This window comes from Psittacula echo (assembly GCF_963264785.1).
Source record: "Psittacula echo genome assembly, chromosome: 15".
In the NCBI taxonomy this organism is placed as follows: domain Eukaryota; kingdom Metazoa; phylum Chordata; class Aves; order Psittaciformes; family Psittacidae; genus Psittacula; species Psittacula echo.
This window is the reverse complement of record NC_137751.1, coordinates 8,278,597-8,306,488: the sequence shown is the minus strand read 5'-3', so window position 1 is coordinate 8,306,488 and position 27,892 is coordinate 8,278,597. Positions and strand designations below refer to the sequence as shown.

The 27,892-nt window shown below is 48.7% G+C and overlaps 1 protein-coding gene across 1 annotated transcript in view; it reads right to left on the bottom strand.

The window, feature by feature from the left end:
* Nucleotides 1–27,892, bottom strand: part of LOC308227350 (S-adenosyl-L-methionine-dependent tRNA 4-demethylwyosine synthase TYW1-like) — a gene marked incomplete at both ends in the record, with an annotated part of 112,272 nt that overhangs the window by 20,241 nt on the left and 64,139 nt on the right. The window contains 3 exon segments of the mRNA XM_080629894.1: nt 11,171–11,417; nt 26,698–26,756; nt 26,759–26,861. Of these exon segments, the coding sequence (XP_080486020.1) occupies nt 11,171–11,417; nt 26,698–26,756; nt 26,759–26,861 (409 nt within the window).

Below are 27,892 nucleotides of genomic sequence, written 5' to 3'. Positions count from 1 at the left end.
ACACAACCTGCAGTCAGCCCACCACCAGAACACAGACCTGGGTGTAAAGATCCTGGAGGGAGTAAGACCCATGGATCCAAGAGGCCATGCACCAAAGCCCATCTCCCAGACCAGGGGGCTGGTGTGCAACAGCCACTGGAAAAGGAGCTTCCATATCAGGGGGGTTGAAAAAGCTCAACAGGGTATCAAGAAGGGGGAAGGAAGCAGACACAGTTATTCAAAGCCAGATTGGATGGTGCTTGGAGCAACCTGCTCCAGTGGAAGGTGTCCCTGCTCATGGCAAGGGGTTGGAACTGGGTAGGCTTTAAGGTCCCTTCTGACCCAACCCATTCCAAGATTGCAGCTGTTTTCTCTCTATCCAGCTCACACACTGTCATTGGAAGCAAAGACCTTTCTCCAAAAGCCAGGTTTTAGTGTTAAAGGTTTAACATCAGCAGAATACACCAATGGCCATTAGACTGTCGGAGAGTGTTAAGGTCAGCAGCATTAATCCAGTCCGAGGGTTATAAAATGCCATAGCAATGCTTTCTTTCATCCATTCCCTCAGCTGTGGCACTCTGGGGACACAAACCCCTGCGTGAACCAGGGCAGTATGATCCAGCCATGCGCTCCTGGTGTCTCGCAGGTGGTGGGAGCCAGAGAAAGCACCCTCCCAGTCTTGGCATGACTGCAGACAGCACTACAGGAGCTGCTGTAACCCCTTAGAGACAAGCAATAGCAGCATGCAAAGTGCTTGAAACATCTGATGAACTGAAGGCACAGTGACAGAGGTTTATGATGACAGAGCTGCTCCTGCACCACAGTTAAGGGATGTGATGAATATCCTGTAACTACTTGTACCTGCAATGCACAGCAGATTTACAGCCTCATCTCCAGACAACCCTCTAAGGAGATCAGCTCAGTGCCCTGTGGAAGGCCAGACACTGCCTCTCCTTTTCCTCCTTGGCCATCAACTCCTTCCCTGCACCAAGACCCCATCAACACTGCCACAGCCCAAGCTCTTATCCCACCTTCCCTCCAGCTCAGCTTTTTATTAGCCTGGATACCTCCACAGCCCATTGCTCCATGTCAAGACCATCCACGAGCCACATGAGTGGTATCCTTTGCTCTTGCAGGGGACCAGCACAGAGCCACCCTCAGCCCCTGCTTCTATGTTACTTTCAGACATGCACCTCTCACTCCCCAAGGCACTGGCTCACCGCTCTGCCTTGCGGACCTCTTGTGCTGGTGTCCATGCCTGCAGACATTCATCTGCTTCCTCTTTGGGCATGGTCTCTAAGGAAAAGTGACTCCGGGAGCCCTTCTCTGAACCCCTCCTCCTGCGCCGTACACACACACACACACACACACATCTATTTAGATCATTACTACTGATGAGATTAAATGTTTCCAATTTAGCAATTTAAGAGCCTGAGGGCTCTGTTCCCTTTGTTTTTCCTCTCCCTTCCCACCCTTACAGCTCAAAGGAGCCCACTTAAAGGAGATCTGTGCTGGCCTGGCTAGGGGGACCTGGTGAGTCCCAAGCAGGGCTGGTCAGGTCCATTGCTTACTCTGGTATATGCAAAACAACTGTGAATAACATCAGTGAACCCAGCTCACTGATCCCCCAATGCCAGCCACCCTCCAAGAAGTTCCCTGAGGCTCACTTGAATTTTTGCCACCAGGTTTTTAGTTCAGTGGATTTATTTTTTCTTGCAAACATGAAACAAGTCCTGATAAATGACATTCCCACTTTCATGGCTCTTCCCTTTGTCTTTCTTATATATTTTCCCTATTTACACAACTCTTCCCTTTCCATCCCTGTTGTCCCTAGGCTTTTTATCTCATGCATCATTCATCCCAGCTTACTGTCTCCTTTTAACACAGGCTTCTGGGAGATGTGTATCTCCTTGAATTCCTTTTTCTCCTTCTGCCTTGCCCTGATTTGCACTCAAACACACACTTCCCCAGCTCCACAGCTGCCTGCAGTGGAGTCTTGCTGGGAACACTACATCCATGGAAGAGCACAGGGAAGAACAGCCTCAATGCACCCTTCACCAAGTCTTGGTAAAGATCCATGCAGTTTTAGTGACCAGAGCCTGGCCCCAGCTTACCCAGAGGGATAACATGTCTCAGCAACATCTATCAGCTTTAATGGTGCTCGGTGGAAAGGGACAGGGCAACATATTGGTAGTAAGCATGGTAAAACACAAAGCTAAATTATCAGGAGAGCTGCATACCTGGTGCACCTTGCACCAGGCTTTGGGTATGCACCAATGCTCAGGGAGGATGCTGTGCTGGCTTCACAGCACTGCTGGTGAGAACACTGAGTCCCCTTTGCATTGCACTGCAGGGTGATGCTCACATCTGAACCCTATAACTGCTCTTTGTGCAGCACCTTTGGGAACAGCCACTACAGATGCTGCTGGCTGAACGTTTAATTGGGGTTCAGGTCACCACAGCAGTGTCCATCACAGCAGGTGCTCGCATTTCCACCTTGGATATTCCTGCTGCATTTCTCCTTTGTTTGCCAGCTCTCAGCAGGGAACCAGCCAACATATGGACACAGCTCTGGGATAGCTCAGTCCCTCCTCTCTTCTTGCCCTTTCCCTGTGTTCCCATTCAAAACCACAGAGCGTATTTGCCAGAAAACCCAAGTCCTCTTTCGGTGACATCCTCCCCACTTGCTGCATTACAGCTGCCAGCTCCACACACCAGAAAACTCCCTCAAATCCCTCAAATGTGCTGTCTTCTGAACAAAAATTACAGTCCTGGGTAACATGAACTGAAAGGCAAATGCAAACACAGAAGCAAAAGCTTGTAAAAGGCTTTCCAGTACTTTTATGAAGCCTCCCTGATTTCCATTAGTTACAGAAGTCTTTAAACATCCCACCTCTTGTTCCTGACACTGGTTAAAAAGGTAAAAGCTTCAGAAATTACCACCTATGCCCAGGACCCTTAGGAGAGCTCACAGCTGGGGATTTGGCCTCATGCTGGTGACAAAGAACAAGCCAGAGCTGTCTCCATCTCTTTTCCTCAGGCACTGGCCCTGTTGACTGCTCCGGGTGTTATTCTCCAAGTGCTCACGCCTGCCAAGAGCGTGGGACTAGCACATGGGCAGCACTTCTCTACTGGGCTATAAATGCACATAAAATTCCAGAGGCAGAGCATGGCAAACTATTGCTGAGGAGACGTAACAGCTTTTCAGATGCTTTTTGCCTGCACTGAATGAATTAATGCAGTGGGTCCTTCCCTCTAGCAGCCCTTCTGCTTACTCGTAGTGCAGAGACCTTTCCCAAGGAAGTCAATAGCTCTTGTGCCTTGTATAAATGCATGTACGGGCAGGTATACGCAACTGTGACAAGGCTTGCAGCCTTTCTTTAGGATAAAATATTTGATTGTTGACCTGTCAGAGCAGAGCCAGCAGGAAACGGGCACCCTCAGCACCAAGGCCACAGGTAATGTGGAGCAGAAGCAGGAATGAACCAGGGAAATCTATCAGTAAAGTCAGATCTGGATGTGGGGCAGCCTAATGCCAAACAGAGAAGGGTGCGATGGACCTTCACCAGGGTGAGGAGAGACACAGTGAGATGCCTCTGGACACAACTGTAATTCCCACGATCTTAGTGGATCAAGAACACTTGGGCTCATCTCAAAGCATCAGGCTCCACTCCATGCTTGACATCCCATTGAAGGAGAGGGGACCCATCCAGCCATTTCAAAGCACATCTCAGGAGAAAAGTAGGGGTGACCAGCCACAATGAAGGACACCAGGACTGCTCTGAGACCCTGGATGAGGGCTGATCCCACCCTGGAGCTCACTTCCCCATGCAGACATGGGGTGCCCAACTGAGCGGGACCCACGGCGGGTGATCAGCTCACAGTTCCCTTACTCAGCTCTTGTAAAGTGCGGCTCACTTCTGAGAGGATTTCAAATTAAGCTCTTTAAGTAACAAAGCAAGATATCTCTTTTAAACCTCTGTTTAATCACATAATCCTGAGGGAAGCCCTCTCCTCCCCTTGGGGAAAGAAAGAGAAGTAGGTTTGCTGAGAGAGACATAATTACTTGATCCCCACATAATGGGATGATATTTGCTGATCAAATATAGAAAGCCTTGGGGAAAGACTGATTTTTGATAACAATTTAAAGACCTTTGAGAAAATACAGATAATCCCCCCAAAAAACCCAACAAGACTAAACAAAACCCCAGGAAGAGACATTGGAGAGGCTGGGAAAAACAAAATGGTCATCTTCTGATGGCTATGTGGTACAAGCGGTAGAGCACATTTTGCTTTCACTGCAGGAGGACGCAGGAAGGACTCAGGATGACTCCTATTAAGGTCCAATGTGATAAGGAGCTAAACCACCCCCAAAGCCTGGCTGGCTGTGGTGGGAACAAGGAGGCTTTGATCACCAGGGCCTCCAGGCACAGAGTAACATGGAGAACAAGGACCACAAAGACCACCCAGCACAGCCATATGGGGAAGCAAAAAGGGCTTTGAAGACTTCAGATGGAAGATAGGAAACATGAAAAAAGCCCCATATTATGTCATCAAAGCAACAGTGAAGCAAATCTGAAAACAGTCTAGAAAATACTAAATACTATTAATATAAAATATTATTGAATACTTGAATCTGTCTCGAGCTCTCCTGATTTTTCTGTGAATCTTTCAGTTTTCTCAACACTGCTTATGTTTGATGTGATTTCAGCACATATATGCGAAGGAAGATGTCATGTGAGCTTGAAATCTTTTTCATATGTGGAGCAGTTGACCGCTGCCAGTGTTCCTACAGAACTGATCCTCCATTCACTGGATAAAATTTAGGATCTCAGACTGCAAAGTTGTTAAGATAGCCAGAAAAACAAACCACTGAGAAATGCCTTTTTTTGGTACCAGATTTGGGTTAATGGTCTTGCTATGGCTCAGTCCCAAGTAACCCAGGACCCTTCCAGAGGCAGAGACAGCTGCAGCGCTGCAACCACCAACATCCCACCCATGGCCTCGACAAGCCCCTTAAGGAAAACGTGCACAGCATCCTTCACAGCAGACATCAAACAGGGCCTTTGAAGGGATCAGAGCTTTACAAGGATTTTTCAGAAGGGTCTGGATGTTTCCTGTGATCTCTGTTTAATCTTGGGAGGAAGAGAGAGAAAACAGAGAGGAGAAACACAAACCCAAGAAATACCTGCCGCAGGGGTGAGCCCAGGCAGCTGGGGTAAGGCACTGGTCTTGGTCCATCTGAGGTCTAGGAAGCAAACATTTCCCATCCCCTGGCAACAAAAGTGATACCAAAATTAACCCCCCACATCAGCTGCCATAAGAAACCCTGCCCCACAGCTTCTTGCTCTCTGCTATGGTCACCTTGGTATGTGCTGACAAAGCCTCTTCTGAAGGCAACTCAGCACGTCACAGTGCTGGATCAGGCACCTGGGAAAGGCTGCCAACACGGACAAAAAATGCACCAACCTCTCCTCACTCTGAAGAGGCTGACTACAAAAATAACTTGAAAACCTGATAAAAATACCCAAGACCGCTTCAGAAAGACACAGCTGGCTGCACAGAGCTCAGCTGGGCTTTTACAGAAGCTTCACAGCGTTACAATTACAAGCAATCATCAGTTGGATGCACTTGTTATTAGAATACTAGCAGAAAATACATACCTGAGACAGGCTGGCCAGAATGAAGTCAGGAAATAAACACTCACCTGCAAGGGGGTTGGAAGTAGATGAGGTTTAAGGCTCTTTCCAACCCAAACCATTCTGTGATTCTACAAATTGTTCAGTCTTCCACTAGCTAAAGGGGTTACGAGTATCCTGGGGAGGGGTTTTGGACAAGGGCCTGTAGGGACAGGACAAGAGGGAATGGCTTTAACCTCCCAGAGGGGCGACTGAGATCTTAGCTCTTCCTTGTCCATGCCAAGGATCCCAATGGAGATGATTTTTCACCCCCAAAAAGCCAGAGCAGATCTCAAAAGAATCACAGTGGTCCTTTTTTAGTTTTGCTAGCTAATTTAATTAAAGCAGAGAAGCACAGGAGCAATTGCTGCTCCATTTCATGGCCATCTCCCAGCAGGTTTCCCACCCATCACATACTAGGACTCACTTGCCCCCTCTACCCCCCACTATGAGGGGTTTAGACCATGAGATTAGGGGTGCACCTTCCTCATCTGCCAGCACAGAGCCTGATCTGGCAGGGCAGAGATGCCAGCAGCCCTCACCCCATGAGTGCCCAAGGAACATGGCCAAGGAACCTCAAACCATGGTCACCACTAACCCCACCAGCACAGTTTGTCCAATTGGCAGCATTTGCCCATCCCTGGTCCCACCAGGCTCACCTTGAGCACCATCTACAAGCAGAAACAACCTTCAGCAACAACTCCCCTATGTTCACAGCTCTACATCCAGAGCTCAAAACCAAACTCCTTCAGTTTAGGCAGCCCCAGTGCATTTTATAACCTTCCCAGCTGCCCCAGTCCCTCCCTCCCGCTGTCCTTACAGCAGACTAGATCCACCTGTAGAAAATGACCTGCTGCTGGTTTTCCTCCTCCAGAGGCCTTTGTCAGCCACATCGCTGCTTCCACATAGCAGTATGGGCCTTGTGACCGTGGGAAACACCTTGGAACAGTGCCCTGGAAGAGCACAAATTGCATAAAGTGGGGGTTTTCTGGAACTAACTACAGAGACCAAATGGGTTTTGCTGTTGGCCATGTTCACCTTTACTGTGGTGCATGAAGGTGCAGGTGGATGCTCACCATTGCACTCCAGAAGAGCTCTCAAGGAGCCATGGTGGACTGCTGGGGAGGCAGCAAATAGCTTAACACCAGATAACCACATCTCCTACCCATAGATTTGATATTGCCAACTTCTGTGGGAGCTCAAACTCCATTTGGGCTAAGCACAGGTCTCCCATACCCAGCAAGCACTGTGGGACCACCAAGCACAAGGCTTCCAGCCAGGCACACACCACCCTTGCTGTGAGTTCCCCAAAAGATGTAGGAAAAGATAAAGAAGGAAAACAAACGTGTAAAGAAGGAGCTGGATGTCACCACCTTGAGGTGTCACAAGTGTGCCCGGGCTTGGAGACCTTATCAGGACTGGAGATCACCGGCTCCATCCCCCGTTCCTCCAAGTGAGGCTTGAGGCAGAAAAGCTGGATAATAACTTCAATTTCTGTGGCCTTGCTTTCTCACTGCTGGTACTCCATGGTGTTTGTAGCTTATTTGTTTAAAGAAAGCAAAAACCTTTGAACTGAGCAGCGGCACAGGTATTTGGGTGCTACCCCGTAAGCTGAGCAGGGCTCAGAGCAGCTTTCCCTTGTAATGCCCTCAGCCTGCTGCCAAAGAACAGGATTGTATTTAGTAGAGTGCTAATGCCCTGACCCAGCGTTCCACAGCCTCAGCTCCTGCCTACGGAGCTCACCACAGGTTTTCCTTCTGCAATGATCTGCAGAGCAGATTTCCATAATATTTGGACAATATATTGTATCATCCTCAGGGTGATCTGTTCATAAGCATGATTCGAGGGGTGGAATAAACATGGAATTACTGGGGGCATCTTCATGTGAGCGAAGCATGTGTGTCTCAACGAAATACAGTGCTGGTGGGTCTGTTTCTGGGTTTCTGGGCTGGATTCCTACAGATCTTGCCTTTTATTGAAAATAAACCCCAAATGAACATATTTTTGTAAACCTTCAAGCTGCTCCTACACAGCAAAGGGGGGGTCATGAGACACAGAAGCAGTGGCAGGGGGGGAGATGGGGGAAAGAGCACTAGTTTACCATCATCTTCTTGCTGGGCAGCTGTACCAGGAAGGTTTTGAGCATACCCAATAAAAGCCTGACATTCCATAGACTCACGGACTGGTTGGGGTTGGAAGGGACCTTACAGGTCATCCAGTTTCAATGCCCTGCCATGGGCAGGGACACCTTCCACTACAGCAAGTTCCTCCAAGCCCCATCCAACCTGGCCCGTCAATGCTGGAAATAAGACCTAGGAGCTCCTGTCACCTCCAGCCAGTCAGTGTCACTTGGCTGGCAAGGGGAGGAGACAGACAAAGAGGAGGAAGGGAAGGAGCTGATGAGCTCCCACCTCCGGGAACACTCGGCTCCAGAAACCCAAGGCTTTTTCTGAAATCTTTACCGTGGATTAATTGCCTCCCTTCATCACAGCAAGCTGCAAGAGCAGCTCATGTTCTCACTGCTGGGCTGGGTCCCCTCCCGTGGGGCCGCAGCCTTTGCCAACTCCTGGCTCAGTTCTCAGCTGACAAAATGAGCAAGACGCCCTTCCCTCGATTAATTCAGCTATCTCCTTCCTATCCCCTCGAGGCACAACAGCGGCTCTGACTTCATAAATGATTTAGGAGCGGAGCCAGATGAAGACAATGCTGATGGATGACAATTCTCTGTTCGCAGGATGCTTTCCAGCTGAAGATTTTGAGAAACAAATATATTTATCCTCACCCAAACACAAAACACAGCACCCGTCCCAGATGAGTCACTCTGAGTCAGGGCACAATGGCAGCACAATGGACAGAGCTGCAGCACAGCAAGGAGGGCTGCAGCCTAGACCATGGCTTTAACCTGCCAGTGAGGAGACTGAGATGAGCTCTTAGGCAGAAGCTCTTCCCTGTGAGGGTGCTGAGGCGCTGGCACAGGGTGCCCAGAGAAGCTGTGGCTGCCCCATCCCTGGCAGTGTTCAAGGCCAGGTTGGACACAGGGGCTTGGAGCAAGCTGCTCTAGTGGAAGGGGTCCCTGCCCGTGGCAGGGGTTGGAGCTGGATGAGCTTTAAGGTCCCTTCCAAACCACTCTGTGATTCTATGATGGAGGGAGTGTGAGGACATACAGAGGATCAGGAAGAAGGATGGAGTGAGCACAGGGAGGACACAGGAGAAGGATGGAGGTTATGTGAGGACACAGGGAGGATCAAGATGAAGGATGGAGGCAATGAGAGGACACAGGGAGGATCAGGCAAAGGCCTCTTACAGCACCTACATGTTATTTTGAGTGAACCAAATGGCCCATGCAGAAGCACTGTGTAACAGGGACAGCAGCAATCTGTGTGTCCCAAAGAGGGCTTGGGAGGAGGAATAGTGCCAATGTCACAGCCCAGGAAAACCACACAGACAGTTTTCTTTAGGGCTGCTGTAGGATTTCTAAGGGAAGGCACTGTCAGGGCTCTATGGGGCATTTCACATACTGCATTTCACAGCTGCCATTGAGGAACAGCAGCCCCAGGGCTCTGGCAGCACTGGGGCCACCTCTCCCAAGAGAGCACTGGCTGCTACCAGAGCTCATCGTGAACAAGCAAGAGATTGGGGTCAATACAGGTGATTTATGGCTGCTTCATCCATCAGGGAGGTGGATGCAGGATGGAGGTGTCTGGCCCAGAAAGGAACAACAGGTACAGAGAGCTGTCATCCATTAAGGGGAGGAGGTAGGTTATTGTGGATATCAAACACGCTGACCCAAGAGTCCAGCTGCACTCACATGCAATCGATGCTCCAGATTTAACAGACTCCCACAGAAATCTCAAGCCTTGCCAAGGCTGCCACTGACCTCAGTTAATGTGACCCACAGGAGATTGGTGATGAAGAGACAGTGAAATACCTGTAGATCCTTCTCATGCAACAAACGAGAGCCATTCCAATCGAGCTGAGTGCTCACCAGCACACGTGAATGGGGGATGAAGCACATGGAGAGTCTTAGCTAGGAAGCAGCACCTAGAAGCCCAGAAGATCAGATCTCACCATGACCATGGCCCGGTTCATCTCAGCCACATGAGCTGGGCCATGGCACATGGAGGCCTGGGCACAGGGTTTCATTAGCCCAGCTGGGACATGTAGTACACCAAGCTCAGTCTCCAGCTCTGTCCTGCTTGGACACCAGCCAAGCCCTCTGCATTACCCATGGACACACAGATGCTCTCTCATTCCACCTCACATGCTATGAAGAAAAAAAGCAGATATTCAGCAACATCTGTGCTTTTGATCTTAAAATCCCTTCAGCATCCTCTTTTACACAGACTCGTGCAGCAGTGACACACCAAAAGTGCTCACAGGAAAATGATTTTATTTTCTTTCTTCTTTAGAAACAATTTTTACACAGCAAAAAATTAGGTGTTTGAAAAAAAAAGTCACAATCTCAGCAACACTCACCACCTACACTGCCACTGGGAACTGCAGGCTTATGGACCTCACCTTTAAGGTGGGAGCACTGAGGACACCTCTGATCTCTGCTCCTGGAGCCCAACAGGAAAACAAAAATACTTGAGCATGACCACGGTTTCTTCCCCCAACCTCTGGGTCTGTTTCTGCAGCTGGATTCAGTTTTCATTTACATCAGATTACCCAAACCAGCAGCAATGCTGTTGACCTGCCTGGGTGGAGCAAAGGAAGCCACCCACTGATGGCCAAGCTTGCTGGCTCCCCACAGCACGTTCTCACCATCAGCAGGACACTTTACACACACAGCCAGAGCCTAACAGGGCTTTGAAGAGTTCTATACACTGCTTAGGGCTGCTGGGAGTGGGATAAAACTACTTAGAAAATATCCATTGCCAAGCCCATGAACCTGGAAGATATTTGGAGAGATACCAGAAACTGCAGAAGACATTAATAGGGATGCTGTTACTTAGAGCATTCCCAAGTGGATGGGATGGGGGTCTTCATAGGAATTGGCACCAGTTTTTACAATACATAGATCTGTTACGGCCTGCGCAATGACATTTCCAGCAGGGCTCAGGCTTTTAAATCCAGATCCATCTGCAGTCTTACCCACACAGATCCAACCAAGTTGTGGTGTTGAAGTCCCCTTGGCACTCAAGGATGTGAAATATTTTGCTGCCAGTTGGTGCCAGCACATGCCGGTCTCTCCTTGCACCAGGGCACAGAAGTCAAATGAATGTTCCCCCTCCTCATCCAGCTCCAAGTGCTCTCTGCTGTGGAGACCACAGCCACTGCCTTCCCTCATTGTGCTGCCCATTAGGATAAACTGCCAGCAATACACCATTTGTGATGTACCTTGAGATAGAAAGCAATATAAATATTTTCATCCAAGGAGCCCTAAAAACCGGGGAAAAGGGTCAAATAAAGTCTTTGCCCTCCTTCTCCACATCACACATCAGAAAAGTCTAAGTAAATAGATTCAGAACCAGTGTTAGCCTAGAAATGGAGACCAAACCTCAGCAGCCAACCAGTCCTGAGTTCAGTGAGCCCCAGCCTCAGCACCCAGATGTCCCTCGCTTTGGTTTTCCACTGGTATCTCACATCCAAGGGATCGAATCCCCTCTCTCTGGAGCCAAAGAGTGCCCAATGAGGAGTCCTGGCTGTGTCATTGGCCACTGTGAAAGTCTGGGAGCCTCCGCTCTGATCCTGTGCTCGCACCAGCTCCTGGAAGCGGACGGACTTCATCCAAGTGTTCCACTTGCCATTGATCTTGAACTGGAAGGAAAAGCAGCACGTTGCTGAGCGAGGGAGCAATGAGAAACACCAAACACCACGTGTGCTAAGACAAGCTGGGTGCATGTTAAACTGCTTTCCCAGGGACAGCCCCAGGCCACGCTCTGTGACGTCCCCCAGCCACGCCCTGTGACGTTGCTGCTCGCACTGCTTATATTCCACCCAGCGAGTTCCATAGGGCACTTGCTGTGGGAGACGACTCTGAGGAGTTCCCAGAGGAGCACCTGCAGCAGCATCGCTCAGCGCTCAAGGGGAAGGTCTTTCTGGACTGCCAGTGCCAGCAGCACCCGGGGTGCACCAACCCTGTGCTATGGCTGCAGAGTACGTGGGGGGCTTCCCGGCCACTTCCTGGGCGTCCCTTTTCCAGAAGTACACACAGCTGCTGGACTTGCTGAAGCCCTGGGTGTCTCGGGAGCTGGAGCGGTTCTTTGGGCTGGGGAGCTTCAAGGCGTTTGTGCTGACAAACATGATCCTGGACGTGCTGCCCGTCTACGGCCTGGATGAAGACGTCCTGGTCGCGGTGCTGAGCCCCGACCTGCGGAGCCACATGTTGGAGTTTGTGCGCAAGCTCCGTGAGGCCACGGAGAAGGAGTGCGGGGAGGAAGCGCACAAACTCCTGGTGCGCGAGGACTGCTGTGCTGGCAGCGGCTTGGAGAAGAGCCAGAGAGCCAGCGAGTGCTGGGCCGAGTTCAGCTGGTGGCGGGAGGGCAGCCCTGTGGCCAGCACCAGCTGGACGGCCTGCCGGGAGCAAGAAGAGGGCAACCTCATGAAGAGCACCACCTCCTCTGGCTCCCAGCACAGAGGCGAGTGGAGCGTCACGACCAGAGTCACCTGCTCTGCCCGCCCCAGGGGCTGGGAGCTGAGCCCCGAGCGCAGCCTCAGCCCCGCTGCCTGCACGCTGGGGACCCCTGAGCCCAGAGCAGCCCCCTCCAGCAGCGCTGCCGCAGCGGATGCGGGTGCGCTCCCGAGCACCTCGACCGTGGCCGTGCAGGTGGATCCTGCCTGCATCCCCGCTCCCATCCCAGCAGATTGTCTCTTCGTCAATTCTCCAGGACACAGGGGAGGACCCTAAAAAGGCTAAGAGGATTGGCCAGGTGAATAAATGGTTAGAACAGTGGTGCCATATCCAGGGGTTTGGGTGTCTTGAACACAGGACCAAAGTTAGTAGGCCAGGTCTACTGAGAGCTGGCGGAGCCGGTCTGACAAAGAAGGGGATGAGTGGTTTTGGCAGGAGGCTTGCCAGACTGGTCAAGGATGCTTTAAACTATATGTGCTGGGGGAGGGGGGCGTTATTCCATCCCAACACCAACCCAGTCAGTTGCCAGCACCTATAATAAATGCTCAGAGCCATATAGAGATATTCCAGCAGCTCCAGCCAATGAGCCGGCTTCATTTGGAGCTCAGCTCAGATGCCTCTATACAAACGCCCGTAGCATGGGGAACAAACAAGAGGAATTAGAGATGTGTGCACGTCTATGGGGGTATGATATAATAGGCATCACAGAAACATGGTGGGATGGCTCCTATGACTGAAGTATTGGAATGGAAGGTTACAGGCTCTTTAGAAAAGACAGGCCTGGCAGGTGGGGAGGGGGAGTTGCTATTTATGTTAGGGATAGGCTGGAGAGTATGGAACTCTGTCTGGGGACGGGTGAGCAGTCAATAGAGTTTGTGGGTCAGGGTTAAAGGGAGAACAGTGATGGGAGACATTACTGTGGGGATCTGTTACACACTGCCTGATCAAGAGGAATCTGTGGATGAAGCACTCTATAGGCAGACAGGAACAGCCTCACACTCGCAGGCCCTTGTTCTCATGCGGGACTTCAACCACCCTGACATCTGTTGGAGCAACAGTACAGCCCGGCATAAGCAATCCAGGACGTTCCTCAATTGTGTGGAAGACAACTTCCTTCTGCAAGAAATAGAGGAGCCAACAAGGAGAGGTGCCATGCTTTACCGAGTGCTCACCAACAGGGAAGGGCTGGTTGGAAATGGGATGCTCCAGGGCAGCTTTGGCTGCAGCGATCACGAGATGGTCGAATTCCAGATCCTCAGGACAGGAGAAGAGCATGCAGCAAGCTCACTGCCCTGGACTTCAAGAGAGCAGACTTTGGTCTCTTCAGGAACCTGCTTAGTAAGGTTCCATGGGATACAGCCCCAAAGGGCAGGGGGGCCCAAGACTGTTGGTTGATATTCAAGGATCACCTACTACAGGCTCAGGAGTGTTGCATCCCAACTAGAAGGAAGTGCAGCAGGAGGGCCAGGAGACCTCCTTGGGTGGATAAGGAGCTGCTGAGGAAAATTCAAAGGAAAAAAGAGGCTTATAGAAGGTGGAAGCAAGGAGAGGTGGCCTGGGAAGAATACAGGGATGTTGTCCGGGAAGCTAGGGACCAGGTTAGGAAAGCTAAGGCCCAGTTGGAATTAAACTTGGCTAGAGATGTTAAGGATAACAGGAAGAGATTCTATAGGTACGTAGTGAATAAAAGACAGACTAGGGACAACGTAGGCCCCCTCCAGAACCTATTGGGAGAACTGGCTACCCGGGATTTGGAGAAGGCTGAGGTTCTTAATGACTTCTTTGCCTCGGTCTTCGCTGACAAAGGCTCTGACCGCACCACCCAAGTCTTGGAAGGCGGACGCAGGGACTGTAAGAATGAAGACCCTAGGCCCACTGTAGGAGAGGATCTGGTTCGAGACCATCTTAAGAGCCTGAACGTACACAAGTCCATGGGACCTGATGAAATCCATCCACAGATCCTGAAGGAGCTGGCGAATGAAGTTGCTAAGCCACTGGCCATCATATTTGAAAAATTGTGGCAGTCAGGTGAAGTTCCTGATGACTGGAAAAAGGGAAATACAACCCCCATTTTCAAGAAGGGGAAAATGGATGACCTGGGGAATTACAGACCAGTCAGTCTCACCTCTGTGCCTGGCAAACTCTTGGAGCAGATTCTCCTGGAACGCATGCTAAGGCACATGAAAAACAACAAGGTGGTCAGTGACAGCCATCATGGCTTCACTAAAGGGAAATCCTGCCTGACCAATTTGGTCACCTTCTAGGATGGGGCTACGGAACTGATGGACAGGGGCAGAGCAGTTGACGTCATCTACCTGGACTTGTGCAAAGCGTTCGACACTGTCCCACACGACAGCCTTGTCTCTAAATTGGAGAGACATCAATTTGATGGGTGGACCACTCGGTGGATAAAGAACTGGCTGGATGGCCGCAAGCAAAGAGTTGTGGTCAATGGCTCGATGTCCGGCTGGAGACCAGTGATGAATGGTGTCCCTCAGGGATCGGTGTTGGGACCGGTCTTGTTCAACATCTTTGTCGGTGACATGGACAGTGGGATTGAGTGCGCCCTCAGCAAGTTTGCTGATGACACCAAGCTGTGTGGTTCAGTTGATACGCTGGAGGGAAGGGATGCCATCCAGAGAGACCTCAACACGCTTGTGAGGTGGGCTGATGCCAACCTGATGAAGTTTAACCATGCCAAGTGCAAGGTCTTACACCCGGGTCAGAGCAATCCCAGGCACAGCTACAGGTTGGGCAGAGAAGAGATTCAGAGCAGCCCTGCTGAGAAGGACTTGGGGGTGTTGGTCTATCAGAAAATGAACATGAGCCGGCTGCAGTGTACGCTCGCAGCCCAGAAAGCAACCGTATCCTGGGCTGCATCAAGAGGAGCGTGACCAGCAGGTCGAAGGAGGTGACGCTGCCCCTCTACTCTGCTCCCATGAGACCTCACTTGGAGCATTGTGTGCAGTTCTGGTGTCCTCAACATAAAAAGGACATGGAACTGTTGGAACAAGTCCGGAGGAGGCCACGAGGATGATCAGGGGACTGGAGCACCTCCCGTATGGAGACAGGCTGAGAGAGTTGGGGCTGTTCAGGCTGGAGAAGGGAAGGCTGCGTGGAGATCTCAGAGCAGCTTTCCAGTATCTGAAGGGGGCCTACAAGGACACTGGGGATGGGCTATACATTAGGGACCGTATTGACAGGACACGGGGTAACAGGTTCAAACTTAAACAGGGGAAGTTTAGATTGGATATAAGGAAGAAATTCTTTACTGTTAGGGTGGTGAGGCACTGGAATGGGTTGCCCAGGGAAGTTGTGAATGCTCCATCCTTGGTGGTGTTCAAGGCCAGGTTGGACAGAGCCTTGGGTGGCATGGTTTAGTGTGAGGTGTCCCTGCCCATGGCAGGGGGATTGGAACTAGAGGATCTCAAGGTCCTTTCCAACCCTAACTATTCTATGATTCTATGATTCTATATAGTAAGTTTCAATTTTCTAGTGACCACAATGTCCAGGGTAAAGCCATCCAGAAACTACTGCACGGTAACTGCTTTGATAGCAAAAAAAAACATAAATGCAGGTGAACAAAACCCAGAACTTTCTGTTTCTCAGCCACATTCATCCACAGTGTTTGAAAACACACACAGATACAGGGTGGCTGTTACAGCTTTCTCATTTAGTGCTGTCTACCAGCAGATAATCTCCATGGGCAGTTGACTCTTGGGTGCTTTACTGGATCCTTCAAAGTCCCACCACTACCTACCACCATTACAGCCCCGCTTTGGAGGAGGAACACTTCCACAGTGCATCCCAAAGCCTTCCCAAGTCTGTGTGCATTTGTCAGGTGTCACTTACACCTGAAAGACCCTGGTTTGGGGAAGAGCCCTGAAGAAAGTGTGTAAATTTGAGATAATGTCCAGGTACCCCTTAACAAAGTGACCCTTCCAAGGTCAACTGAAGCCTGCTCCTCACCCCATCCCTGGCAGTGTTCAAGGCCAGGTTGGACACAGGGGCTTGGAGCAACCTGCTCTAGTGGAAGGTGTCCCTGCCCATGGCAGGGGATGGAACTGGATGAGCTTTACGGTCCCTTCCAACCCAAACCAGTCTGGCATTCGCTAACTCCAGGGAAAAATAATACAGGAGCAACACCAGAGCTGTGTGCTGTGGGGACTGGGAAGGATTTGGTTGATTCTTGAAAGGGGCAAAAGGGCTGTTTTAGGGAACGGGGAGATGATAAAGAGGTTTAATGATGTGAATCCTCTTTCTATGTGAGAATTTTAAGAATTGCTTACTTTGATGAGCTGAAGCTGCATTTGTGTAGCAGTCCTGCTCTGCTCATTTAGCAACAGCCTTGACTGAATCCTCAATTAGGATTTATCCTAGCGAAGAGCTTCTTATGTATTTCATCCTGAAGAAGAAAAGTTAAAAAGAGGAAAAGGAGACCAACTCCCTGCTTGGGTTTATGTTTCAAAATCCTGATGGCTCTGCATTTAAAATGGCACCTGACTTTCTGCCCAAGAGCTAAAAGCTTTTTTGGTTGGAAAAACTGCTGACACCTGCAGAATTTTGCAATCAAACATTGCTAATGCTGATCTATTGCTGCCTGTGTCATTCCAGCAGGAGCTGTGCTCCACAAGGAGATGTGAAACCACAGGGTCAGAACAGCAGGAGCAAGTCTCACTGGAAATAAGTTTGCCCAACAGTCATCATTCATAGGTGAAGGTGGAGGCTATGGGTCACCAAGGAGACATGTCCTTCCCTGTGTGAGCAGCCACAAGTAAAGCAACAACAGAAGAGACAACACATCACCTGTAAGCAGGAGGTCCCAAACAGGATCCAGCCTCAGGAGACCTGGACTTCCCTCCCAGTGTGTGAGGAGGTGCCAGGTGACAAGTTCACACCATGTGTAAGAGTCCCTGCTCCCCCCAAACCTGATTCATTAACACCCAACAGATTCTCACACAAATTAAGGGCAACTCCTCCAACCCACAGGATCCAGCAAAGCCTTTAACACACATGGCACATGAGAGAGTTGCTCAGCACACAAGCTGTTGAGCTTATTGCCACAATGGGTAGGGAGTGCTCCTACCACATGAGATGGGTCCCTAGATATCCCTGAGGCCAACCAAGAGAAACCTAGCACAGAACGACCAAAAAAGCCACCCGGGCTAGGGCACCAAAGGGAGGGTTTAAGCTCTGTCATTTTAACTCCATCTGAACATGCAGCTCCTGAACACAGCTGTCAAGGCTGGGAGATGCTGCCTGCAGATGAAGGTGATGACACCGTTCCCACCACAGCAACCCAGCAAAAGCTGTCTGGGATTCATTACAAAAGCAGATTAAAAAATATTAAATATTTGTAGTGCTGGAATAGCACAGCTATAAAACACGAAGAAATGGGAGCAATCCTTTAAGTGTGTCATGGAAAGCAATTACTTCTGCTGAGGAATAAAAAAACCAGACAACCATGGGGTGGGGGAGAACAGCCTCAATTGCCCACAACATTTACAGATTGCATTTTAACAGTCTTGTGATTATTCCACAGACAACAAAAGATTTAAGACCCGAAACAGTTTCATCCATATAACAGGCAAGCCAGTGCTAAACATCGGTGTTATTTCAAACTAATGCAGTCAGGGGTTTTATTGAATTTTTCACTACCTGGTTAAGTCTTTTAAGGTGATAAATACATCGACAGAAGACAAATGGCTGAAACCTTCTGGGTTTTTTTTAAGCTAGCATCATAAAAAGAACCAGAAAAAAGCTCCTTCAGCTTGCTCTGAAGCCAGGCTGTGCTGTCTGGAAAGAAAATCTCGCCCTCCACAAGCTTTGCTGGAGCAGTGAGATGATGTGGGAGCCAGCAGACACCTTCCCATTGGAGCTTGTGCTCCTAGAGTCCCCACACTCTGGTCCCCAAGCTCCAGCCCCCATGGTCCCACCACCAATCACTCCTTACAGACGTGACAGCGGGGCACAACAATACAAATCCTGCCTGATTCCTGCATCTGTGGGGAAAAAAAACCCAAACGTAAAATAGTTTTGTGCACAAATCCTTTTTAAGGGAAGTAATGCATTCAGAGCCTGCAAAGGTCACAGTTCCTGCACCACATAAGCACTTAAACATGCAGCGTGCTTTACAAACAAACCCAAAGCTACTACACTCCATCTAGATTCTTATCTAAGAAGATAACTTATCTTTGGAGAAGCAGGCGGGATATCACCAGCCCATCCTTCACTGACTTTTCCTTGAAATACTTCCTTTACTGAGCTTAAATGTATTCTTTTGCTGTTAAGGAAAAGCATTGTCCTGGGAGCTGGAGACTGGCTTTGTGCACAGGTCAGTTAGAATCATAGAATCATAGAATAGTTAGGGTTGGAAAGGACCTTGAGATCATCCAGTTCCAACCCCCCTGCCATGGGCAGGGACACCCCACACTAAACCATCTCACCCAAGGCCTCATCCAACCTGGCCTTGAACACCTCCAGGGATGGAGCATTCACAACCTCCCTGGAAAACCCATTCCAGTGCCTCACCACCCTCTCAGTAAAGAATTTCTTCCTTAGATCCAATCTAAACTTCCCCTGTTTAAGTTTGAACCCGTTACCCCTTGTCCTGTCACTACAGTCCCTGATGAAGAGTCCATCCCCAGCATCCTTGTAGCCCCCCTTCAGATACTGGAAGGCTGCTATGAGGTCTCCACGCAGCCTTCTCTTCTCCAGGCTGAACAGCCCCAACTTTCTCAGCCTGTCTCCATACAGGAGGTGCTCCAGTCCCCTGATCATCCTCGTGGCCTCCTCTGGACTTGTTCCAACAGTTCCATGTCCTTTTTATGTTGAGGACACCAGAACTGCACACAATGCTCCAAGGGAGGTCTCACGAGAGCAGAGTAGAGGGGCAGGATCACCTCCTTCGACCTGCTGGTCACGCTCCTCTTGATGCAGCCCAGGATACGGTTGCTTTCTGGGCTGCGAGCGCACACTGCAGCCGGCTCATGTTCATTTTTTCATCGACCAACACCCCCAAGTCCTTCTCCGCAGGGCTGTTCTGAATCTCTTCTCTGCCCAATTATTTACTTTTTAATTCCATGTTTAGTGGAAGGTGTCCCTGTTCATGCCGGGGGTTAGAACTGGACGAGTTTTAAGGTCCCTTCCAACCCAAACCAGTCTATGATGATACTTCGGAAAACATCTGTAGAAGAAATGGTCCTCTCCTTGGAACCCCTGGCAGCAGCTGGAACAATACAGCAGCATCAAAACACATCAGCATGCAGTGACATATGTGAACGTGTGAATACAAAAATTAATCCAGCTTGGCTACTTTTTACACTGCAGCCACAACCGGCCACACAGCAGGGCAGGAGTTAGCACCCTTCTATGATTAATTACTTTAATATAATTTATGTTAAAACAAATAATTCAATAATACAATAAAGGGTAATGCTAATAATAAGTAAGTATCCCATTATAAGGTAAAATAATAGGAATTATATATAATGTAGATAAAAACTAATAATAAATTATAAGAAAGTATTTAATAATTTAAATAATAATTTTTAAGAGATTATTATCAATCTCTTTTATTTCCTCTTACAGACCCAGCTCTGCTGCAGCATAGGGGTTGTAAAGGACTGTTACAGACCAATACAGCACCAAGCTGGCAGAGATGTGGCTCTGTGAGCCACATCCACACCTTTGGTGGGGTAACAAACACATCTGGATTTCCTGCAATGGGTAGACAAAGTCTCATGACCTGTCTGGACAGTGCAGCTGTCTCAGCCTTTCCTAATAGCAGAGGTGCTCTAAGGTCACTTGGCTTAGAAGCATTTAAGACCTCAGGTACCTGAAACAGGCCGTGTCGGAGCAGAGCATAATGCCATGTCAGAGGTGTCACTCGGGCACTGGTTACCACTCCAGATGCGCAACACATCAGCTGTCAGCTACTGGTTTTCTATTGCTGATCTCCACCGTCAGCCACTTCTCTGGGCACAACATCAAAAAGACAGCTGGAAAAATGATCTTGACGGCTCCAGTCCTAAGCTCCCTAATTTAAACTTGAAGACAGCCCATTATTGCAATAAACAAAACAGCGTTTATGTTTTCACTTGGGGTGTTATTAAACAGATCATATATAATGGGAGTGCAAAGCACTGACATTATCAACTGCTCTGACTGATTTTGCCACCTACCAGCATGAAGTCAAACCAATAACTCATTGAATTATTACACAGGGTTTCTCACCAAATTAAGGCTCACAATTATTTAAGGCTCCCTTTGTTCAGCACTGGAAGTGACTTGAACTGGAGTCACTCAGGAAAAGAACACAAAATACTGCAGATAAATTAATCTTAATAGGGTCATAATGCTTGTTAAAAAGCTAAAAAGCTTTTCTTTTTAATTATCATTCATAACCTTAGGCTTCAGTAGGAAGAAATCAGGATTAAGCTGGAAGTTACAAATACATGCAATAGAAGATATAACCAACCTAACAGGACACCACGCGCACGAGGCAAGAATCTCGCTACATCCCTTGTCCTCAGGGCTAAATGAAAACGTGCACAGTTACACCGAGTCATGGGAATATCCGAGCTTGGAACCCCTCCATGACTTTGCAAACACTGTCCCTGAACAGTACCAATGTACCAACAGCTTCCATCATGTACCAACAGTTTCCATCAGTCTTAGATGGAAACAAAAAGTAGCCTTGTAGTCATACATTCAGTGATTTAAGTGCTCATTAGCAATCAGACATGTTAAAGGAGATGAACCTCCATCCAAAGCTGGCAACTAGAATACCTGGAAATGGGATTTGCTATTGTGTTTTCCAAGTGAAACAAAAAGGAGACACCAAACCAAGGCTGATCTGACCCTCACCAGAGCTGCATAGCCCTTCGCCCATGGGACTGTTCCTCTGGAACTCCTTACCTTCTATTTATAAAATCTAATCTCGTGCGAGTTATTCTAAAGAAATGATTCATTATTGCAGATTTCTTTCTTTTAAATCCCTACCCACTGCAGAGGAGAACATCTCCTCTGCCAATTAAGCCAGGGCTACATCCAGACAGTTTTAATTCCGATAGATGAAAACCGTATTACTTTAGCACAACGGTGATCTTCTTTTAATAACTAAGAGATCAAGCACAGCAGAGCCACCCTCCTTTTTGGAAAGAGACAACAGAAAGAAAGAAAACCTTCAGGGAACTTAACATTTCATACACATGCCTGCATCAAGGCTGTTCTTTGGCTACTGGGACACCTTGTCCTCAAGCTGGGGAGCGGCCCTATCCCCTCTGCCTCCTGCAGACATGGGATCTTGCACCTATTCAGTGATCTTCTGCCACAAAGTAGCAGCCCAAGTTTGTTTTTCCCCTTGCACTGTGATGCTGTCATAGGTGCAAGATAACTGAGGGATGAACAAACAGAGAACATGATCCAAATCCTGGATCTGGGATGCCGGATCGCAAGGACAGATTGCACTCTCCAAATGACTTGCAAGGCAGGAAGGAAATAAAATGTGATGGACTATTTTCCTCTAATATAACCCTTGTCAGTCGATCTGCAGCTGGTAGTTAAGTGCTTCCTTTTCCTCCCTAAATATAGATGAAATGCTCAGCATGGAACAACTTCAATGCCTTTCACCCAACCTCTCAAGCCTTCTGTAAGTGCAGCCAGGATGCACACGAAGCCATCATGTTCCATCCAAGCCCCGACGGTACAGACACGAGTGGGGCTGGAAAACCAAGTGGGAAGGAAAAGGCCGATTCCCTCTTTGCTGGGAAGACTTCCTGGTTGATGGAGAGTGATGAGCACCTCTGGCCAGGCTACGAACTCTGCCCAGCTCATTCCAGGTCAAACTACCCATGGCACCTGCCTTGGAGGTACCCTGTGTGCCACAGCATTGCATTTGGGTTATGGGAAGTGAAATGCTTACGGACACCTTCCTAAAAGCACCTGGCTTGGGTGGTTTTGTGGATGCCAGGCTCACCCTGCCATGTTAACCCAGACCACATCTACCTGGGAAATAACCCATCTGGTAAGACAAGGGATTGTGTTTGCACCAAAAAGGAACATCTGGATCCAGGGTACAGATTTGGGTCTGCTACTGTATGATACATGTATCCATTTATTAAGGGAAAAAAAGGATGATGGCCACCAATTTTCTGAGCTCACCAGCCATGCATTTCACCCTGTTAACTGAGACCTCCAAAGAGAGCAAAAAGCAACAGGATTTCAAGACTATTGCCTGTGCTGTGCATGGATAATTGACACAGCATCAATACCAGGAGCACAGGGAAGAGGCAAGGATGCTTTCTTGTACCAACAGACTTGCTAAGGACCAGCCTGAGCAGCAGCACATGGTACGGTACAAATTGGACTCTTCAGGATACAAATTCAGCTCTGGGGCCCCCAACACAAGAGGGACGTGGAGCTGTTGGAGCGAGTCCAGAGGAGGCCATGGAGATGCTGCGAGGGCTGGAGCAGCTCTGCTCTGGAGCCAGGCTGAGAGAGCTGGGCTGGGTCAGCCTGGAGAAGAGAAGGCTCCTGAAGGGGAGACCTTAGAGCAGCTCCAGTGCCTAAAGGGGCTGCAGGAAACCTGGAGAGGGGCTTTGGACGAAGGCCTGTAGGGACAGGACAAGGGGTTGGAACTGGAAGAGCTTTAAGGTCCCTTCCAACCCAAACCACTCTGTGATTCTGAGATTCTAATAGAAACTCGCAGCTGGAAAGCAACAGGGAGAACGTGGCAGGAAACCAACCTGCTTGCAAAGCGAGGTAGATATTTAAGTGAACATAATAGGAGATAATTGGCAGGCAACTGCTTCGACACAAGGGAGCGGGTGGTAAACACACACATAAAGCAAAATCAACAAAGCAGAGCGGGGCGGGATTATTCTGGAAATTACCAAGATGCAAACTCTCATTCAAAACAAACCGTTGCTGCAAGGCAACTGCAGCACATTCCCCCTTGTCAGGCACTTGTTACGGTTGTCTTGAAGATACACCTATTGTTAGAGCCCAGGAAAAGCAGCCACCAAAGGTGTCTCTAGGGAAAATGTTACTTGAATTAACTGTTAAATTATAAAGTTGCTGCTGTGTCAATATCTCAGCCAATTAGTTCAAAAGCACTGTAATAAATTAGATTTTGTTGTACCACTGTGTTTATAGGATTTGCTACAAAGCAAATATGATTTCTCAAGAATTCAGCACTATTGCTAAAGAAAGATAACCAAGATGGAGCCAAAACATACCAGGCACACCTCAAGGAGAGATTGGAAACCAGCATGCAGGGGGAAGTGAAAACTGGGAGGAAGAGGCGGAAAAGACACAGAAGAGGAACTTTCCCACCCACAGGAGCCCAGACCAAGCCAAGGGAGGGCTGAACTCACAAGTGGCCGGCATCACTTGTCCTTCAGGCTTACAGAGGCTGACATTCAGTTGCTCCCCCAAAAAGTGGAAATAACAGAATCAGAGCAGTTTGTGTTGGAAGGGTCCTCAAAGCTCATCCAGTTCCAACCCCCTGCCATGGGCAGGGACACCTTCCACTAGAGCAGCTTGCTCCAAGCCCCTGTGTCCAACCTGGCCTTGAACACTGCCAGGGATGGGGCAGCCACAGCTTCTCTGGGCACCCTGTGCCCGCGCCTCAGCACCCTCACAGGGAAGAGCTTCTGCCTAAGAGCTCATCTCAGTCTCCCCTCTGGCAGGTTAAAGCCATTCCCCTTGGCCTGTCCCTACAGGCCCTTGTCCAAAGCCCCTCTGCAGCTTTCTTGTAACCTCTTTAGGCATTGGAAGCTGTTCTAAGGTTTGTGAAGGGCAACTGGAAAACAAACGTATTGGTGTAAGGCTTCAGTGTATGAGAGTTTTTATGCTCTCTCGGGACAGTGCAGGAGTGCTGGATCCAAGGCCCTCCCAGGTTAGGTGGGACACATCTCACTTCCCGAGACCCACCAAGTCCTGAAGGCCTTCACAAGTACCTCACCTCTAACTGCAAAAGGACACTCAGACACCAAGAACCCACTTCTGGTCAGCAGGGAAGCATACACAAAGGGGAGGTGTGTGTGGGAAGAGACTTGGAAGAATAATGATACATTTTTAAGATACTGAAGTACCCAAAACCACCACAACAGCTCCTATCTCTAATTTGCTTCTTGATTTCCTGAGAAAAGAAAGTAACAGCAGACCTAAAAACTGCAGTTTCCTCTACCTAAAAGCCCTTTTTCAACATAAATCCCTGGCCTTAAGAGACTCCAGAGCTTAAGATCTAAACTATTATTCACCAGGTAAGCAGGTGCCAATCAATGATTCTCCATACACTGAGGAGCAGAGGGTGCAAGCAAGAGGCATTATTTTTCTGGCATTTCCTACAGGCTGGCATTTCAATACTGGGGTTTGAAATTATTCATATGAGCATTGTTTGAAAGTCTCAAAACTCAGACCTCAAAGAACACAGTGAAATAAATCACATTTCCTAATGATTTTTATTACTGTCTTCCTGCAACTCCTTAACTTTTTAAAGACACCTTTGATTTTGCAATTACTCACTATGGTTTGATTGCTCCCAGAGCACACATTTTCTGCAAATAATATACACTGACAAATTTTATTCTCCACTGGAGCCTGAAATTCACAATTAAACGTAACAGAAATAAATTTCTTTTTATTAGTTATTTTCGTACTGAGCATAGATTGTTTCCAAAAGACGCCCTCTCCTAATGGCTTTGGAAAGCAAAGCAGCTGTTGAATTCCTCCTGGGCCGGTATCAATCTATTCTTGTTACTAATGGGGTTACTTAAATGATGCATCGGTAAGTTTGGTGACAATGTGTTTCCTTCACCTTCAACCAGGAAAAAAGTAATTTGCATTCAAGGCTTTGTCAGGCGCAGTTGCCTGTGGCAACAACCAAGACTAAGGCTGCAAATAAAGCAACTTTGAGGTGAGTTAAAACAAAAACAGGGCCAGGTATCCAGGTATCCCTGTTTCTTTGGCTCCTTTACAGCTGTTCCCATAAAACTGCAAATGGCAACAGCTTTGTAACCATGCAGAAGCTTCCAGCAATGACATTCTAATGATTTCCAAATGTGGAATTAAAACGTTTTGGATATTTTGTAAGAGGTGATTTTAAGGAGTTATTCCCAGTGAAAACTGGGAATTGCCTCGCATGGGAAGACCCAGAACACCACTCACTAGAGCCAGCCCCTGGTTCATAGAATCACAGAACAGTTTGGGTTGGAAGGGAACTTAAAGCTCATCCACTTCCAACCCCCTCCCACGGGCAGGGACACCTTCCACTGGAGCAGCTTGCTCCAAGCCCCTGTGTCCAACCTGGCCTTGAACACTGCCAGGGATGGGGCAGCCACAGCTTCTCTGGGCACCCTGTGCCAGCGCCTCAGCACCCTCACAGGGAAGAACTTCCTTATATCTACCCTGAATTTACCCTATTTAAGTTTGAACCCATCACCACTTATCCTATCACTACGGTCCCTGAGGAACAGTCCCTCTCCAGCATCCTTACAGGCCCCCTTTCAGATACGGGAAGGCTGCTCTGATGTCTCCACACAGTTCTCTTCTCCAGGCTGAAGCAGCCCAGCTCTTTCAGCCTATCTCCAGAGCAGAGCTGCTCCAGCCCTCTGATCATCCTCATGGCCACCTCTGGACTTGCTCCAGTAGTTCTAAGTCTTTCCTACATTGCAGACAGCAGATCAGTGAGGGATGTGACAGCGCTCATGACTTCAGCAAACACGAGTGAGGAATATGCAAGGAGCCAAATCATCACAATTAGCATAGGAAGTAGCTGCTCCACCAGTTGCCAAGCTGGCTCTTTATCTCACATTTTTATGATCTTTTTATTGAGCTTTTCTGAAGCTCTGAGAGCAAAATTGTACTTGATATTTTTTCATAATCTGCATCCTTTACAATTAAGTTGGGGTTTTTTTGCCATTTCACTTGCATTTCAAGTTGTGTTGATGACATTTAGGAAGGAACCCAAGTTTAGAATCATAGAATAGTTAGGGTTGGAAAGGACCTTAAGATCATCCAGTTCCAACCCCCCTGCCATGGGCAGGGACACCTCCCTCTAAACCATGCCACCCAAGGCTTCGTCCAGCCTAGCCTTGAACACCGCCAGGGATGGAGCATTCACAACCTCCCTGGGCAACCCATTCCAGTGCCTCACCACCAACTTTGAAACAGAACTTCCTTTGGAGAAATAATTTTGACAAAAGACACTGACATGTGTATGTTACAGAGGATGCTTTCCTTTTGAACTAGATCTGCCTTCCTGCAAACCTGCATTGCTGTGGTAGCACTGAGTTGTTACGACCAGCTGCATCTTTAGCTTTCTCTGAAATATATGCTTTTTTCCCCCCTCAGAAAAAGTACCCAGCTAACTCTAGAGATAAATGCGTTGGAACAAGGCAATTGTGCAGCATTTCCAAGGAGATGCACAGTGCCTGGTATCACACCCTGGCACAGCCTCACCTCTTTGTGACCGATGAGGAGACAGTTCGAGTGCTCATGCTCGCAGGCAATTTCATAGCGATAAGGTCAGTGAGCTCCTGGATGAAGTGCACCACCTCCTCGTGCCAGGGGACATTGGCCATGGTGAGATTGCCGGCTGAGCTTTTACTGCAGTAAGTCACACCCTGAGAAGAAACATGGAAACCATCATAGAATCATAGAATAGTTAGGGTTGGAAAGGACCTTAAGATCATCTAGTTCCAATCCCCCTGCCATGGGCAGGGACACCTCACACTAAACCAGGTCACCCAAGGCTCTGTCCAACCTGGCCTTGGACACTGCCAGGGATGGAGCATTCACAACTTCCCTGGGCAACCCATTCCAGTGCCTCACCACCCTCACAGTAAAGAATTTCTTCCTTAGATCCAATCTAAACTTCCCCTGTTTAAGTTTGAACCCGTTACCCCTTGTCCTGTCACTACAGTCCCTGATCAATAGTCTATCCCCAGCATCCCTGTAGCCCCTCTTCAGATCATCAGCTTGACTCCTCATAAGCTCAGGGCAGTGCAGACATATCAGCCACAGCAAACCCTGAGAACAAGCTGGTTTGTCTCCTTTTCACTCTGTATCTTATGGAAAGGTACAAATTTGGAGATGGCATCAAAAATTGGTCTCTCCCTCAGTGACACATCAACAAACTGTGCCCAGTCTTCCCCAGCAGTAAAACACTGGCCAGTCTTTATCCTGCAAAAGTAGCTTTGAATGCATTCAAATGCTCATGCTCTAGAGCTACCAAAGGACCTTTGAGAAGGTCACTTGGCTTTAAAATGTGAGATGCCTGGAAGAAAGTCTCATGAGCAACCAACACAACAAATCACTGTGGTGCTTCTTCACTGTGAGAGTGCTGAGGCGCTGACACAGTTTGCCCAGAGAAGTTGTGGCTGCCCCATTCCTGGCAGTGTTCAAGGCCAGGCTGGATCCCAAAGCACTGCCAGGGATGGGGCAAAGTTTCCAAGGTTAGTCTTTAATTCTCTGGCTTGGCATCAGCAGCTTTGTTCACGTTGGGGTCTGCAGGCTGCAGGGTGGCAGCATTTTAAGGAGGATACTGAGTGTGCTCCTCTCTGCTCCCTGCCCCAGACCTCACCTAAGATGATGTCAGCTACAGCAACTGCCTGGAGTTCAGCACTCCAGACCCTTGTTAAAACACATAAATGAA